The sequence below is a fragment of the Rhea americana genome, unplaced genomic scaffold, assembly GCF_003343005.1.
Source record: "Rhea americana isolate MKP2758 unplaced genomic scaffold, rheAme1 scaffold_68, whole genome shotgun sequence".
NCBI classification, from domain to species: domain Eukaryota; kingdom Metazoa; phylum Chordata; class Aves; order Rheiformes; family Rheidae; genus Rhea; species Rhea americana.
The window spans coordinates 3,698,883-3,701,227 of record NW_028186845.1 but is presented as its reverse complement, the minus strand read 5'-3'; the positions used below and the strand labels follow the sequence as shown (position 1 = coordinate 3,701,227).

The window sequence follows — 2,345 nt, the reverse complement described above, 5'->3', positions numbered from 1 at the left end:
CCTGTCACGTGCTCTACACAGTGCAGAAATAATATCTTAAACTTTGGACAAGATACTATGAATAACAACCCTTAGAATGAGACAGGGGGAATAAAACTGAAGTTGCAAAAGACGTTTACAATGACTGATACACACTGCGTATTCTAAATGCAGAACTAATTCTGCCTTCTGGCAGATGCAAAACACCAGTGCAAGTGAATGGGAAGTTTGAATGACATGAAACATTGTGACACTCTGACACTCAGATGAACTTACTCACGCAATGCTGTCAGTGTTAGCATGACGTTCTGTCATGAGGGACAAAATTAGGAACGTCCTCATATGCTGCCAGTAGACACTCATCCTCACTGACCTGTGTGGCTGAGAAGGCAGCAAGTTCCCAAATATCTGTGTTTGACATTCAACTCCCTTTACTTAATAAAAATAATCAATGATAACTTGTGAAAGTGCATCCGCATGTTGTTAATCTCTAATAAATAAAGCATTCCAGCATAATACCTGAAGTTACAGAGAGAGCCTGAGGATAGCTAATGCCATAGTTATCCTTTCCTGGAAAACACAGCTTAAGAATACATGAAAAGCAGTAATGGTATCAACAGCATCTTTGAAGAGCACTTGCCAGGACCTCAGGGAAATAGACACTGTGAACCGATCATTTTATTTGTGCTAGAGATGAGAAAAAAAATCACATAGCCAGAGTCATTATTAAGTAATTTCCTGGTGTTATGCACAAATGCATGCAAAGAAAAAAACGTAATAATTAAGAGAATGTGGTAGTGGCAAGAGTAAAACCACCTTGAAACAGATGAAAAAACAGCACAGCAAATTGCACTGCATTAGTTTATGCTTATGCATATGCTTATTTTTTAGTTTATGCATATGCTTAATTATTAGTTTATGCTTATGCTAGGCTAGAGCCTGAGCCAAACTCACTGGAGACAATGAAAGATTTTAGTGACCCAGCAGAGTAGGTCTTGACTCAGGATTACATAAGTGACCTACTATGCTCCTCAGTTCGTGTCCCCCTTGCTGGAAGTTTTCCATTCCCCTATTTCCCAACCCAGAGCTGCAGCTCGCACTAACGCAGTCAGCTCTGCTAGCGAGGAACGGCAGCTTGAATACCAGCTACATTTACCTACCTAAATCTAGTATTTCCATTATGTTTGTCATGAAACTGAAGACAAATGCTGCATCTGAGTATTAGCAGGAGTACAATAACAGGCACTTAGCAAACCAAAGTGTATAAACATTTCACTGGAAAGCCAGATTGTGCTTCAGTCTTTAAATCCTCTGCTGACAATCAAAGCAGCTAGTCATGACAACAGGCTTCTCTAAGCTCCGAAATAACCTTCTGCATATCTGACTGGATTTTTTCGGGGGGGGGAGGGGCAATTAGCACTGAAGCGTGACTGTAAATGTCTTTTTAAGGCTATTATTCTTAAATATGGCTTAAAAAGTGCTATCTAAGCACTGTTGTTCTTGGGTGACACAGCAGCCTGCCACGTATCGTGACTCCCTTTTCTTGCTGGCGGCAGTCCCAGCCCCCATGCTACAATCCCCTTGCCCGTTACTTCCGCAGTCGTTGACGCTCCCCAGTCCGTGCGCGTAAGCAGCAGGTTCGGATTTCGCGGGCTGCAGCGGCCGCCGCCGGCGGAACGGCCGCCTCGGCCCTCTCAGGAGCCGCCCGCCCGCGCGCCGCGCGCCCCAGCGGTTGCCAGGCAACGCCGCCTCGTCACCCCACCCCGCGCCTATCTCCGCGCGCGGCTCTTCTCCTTTCTGATAGGGCCGCTCTTCCTGTCTCGCGCTGATTGGTCTTCTGCCGCCGACGCTCCGCCCTTCCTCAGCTCTCATTGGTTGATGTTTGGACGGGCCTCGCCTCCTGAGACGCGCGGTTCTCCGCCTCAGGGATTAAGCTCGTTCCTCTGTGAGCGGGTCCTCGATGGCCACCGTAGGCCCGGCCGTACGTGGCAGTGGGATTGTGCCGGCCTATGAGCGGCGGCCCCGTGCCCCGGAAGGGGCGTGGCGAGGGGCGGAAGTGCCCCCTCCCCTTTTCCTGCTGGTCCGCCGCTCGGCGCCCCCTCCCCCTGGGCTCCGCCATGTCGCCGGTGCGGGCGGTGCTGGCGCTGCTGGCCGCGCTGGCCGCCCCGGCCGCCGCCTACTTCGTGAGCATCGACGCGCACGCCGAGGAGTGCTTCCTGGAGCGGGTGCCCTCCGGCACCAAGATGGGGCTCATCTTCGAGGTGGCGGAGGGGGGGTTCCTCGACATCGACGTGGAGGTGAGGCGGGACGGCGCCGCGCCGCGCTGACCTTGGCCCGGCCGCCGCGGGCGGGACGGCGGCGAGGCG

General features: G+C 51.6%; 1 protein-coding gene across 2 annotated transcripts in view; it reads left to right on the top strand.

Moving 5' to 3' along the window:
• Positions 1-1,973: 1,973 nt before the first annotated feature.
• The window catches only part of TMED2 (transmembrane p24 trafficking protein 2), a 6,832-nt gene continuing 6,460 nt past the window's right edge, over positions 1,974-2,345 (top strand). For both annotated transcript variants that reach the window (XM_085321049.1, XM_085321048.1), the window contains exon 1: positions 1,974-2,276. In XM_085321049.1, coding sequence (XP_085177175.1) covers positions 1,989-2,276 — 288 coding nt within the window. In that variant the 5' untranslated portion in view covers positions 1,974-1,988. The remainder of the gene's footprint in view (positions 2,277-2,345) is intronic.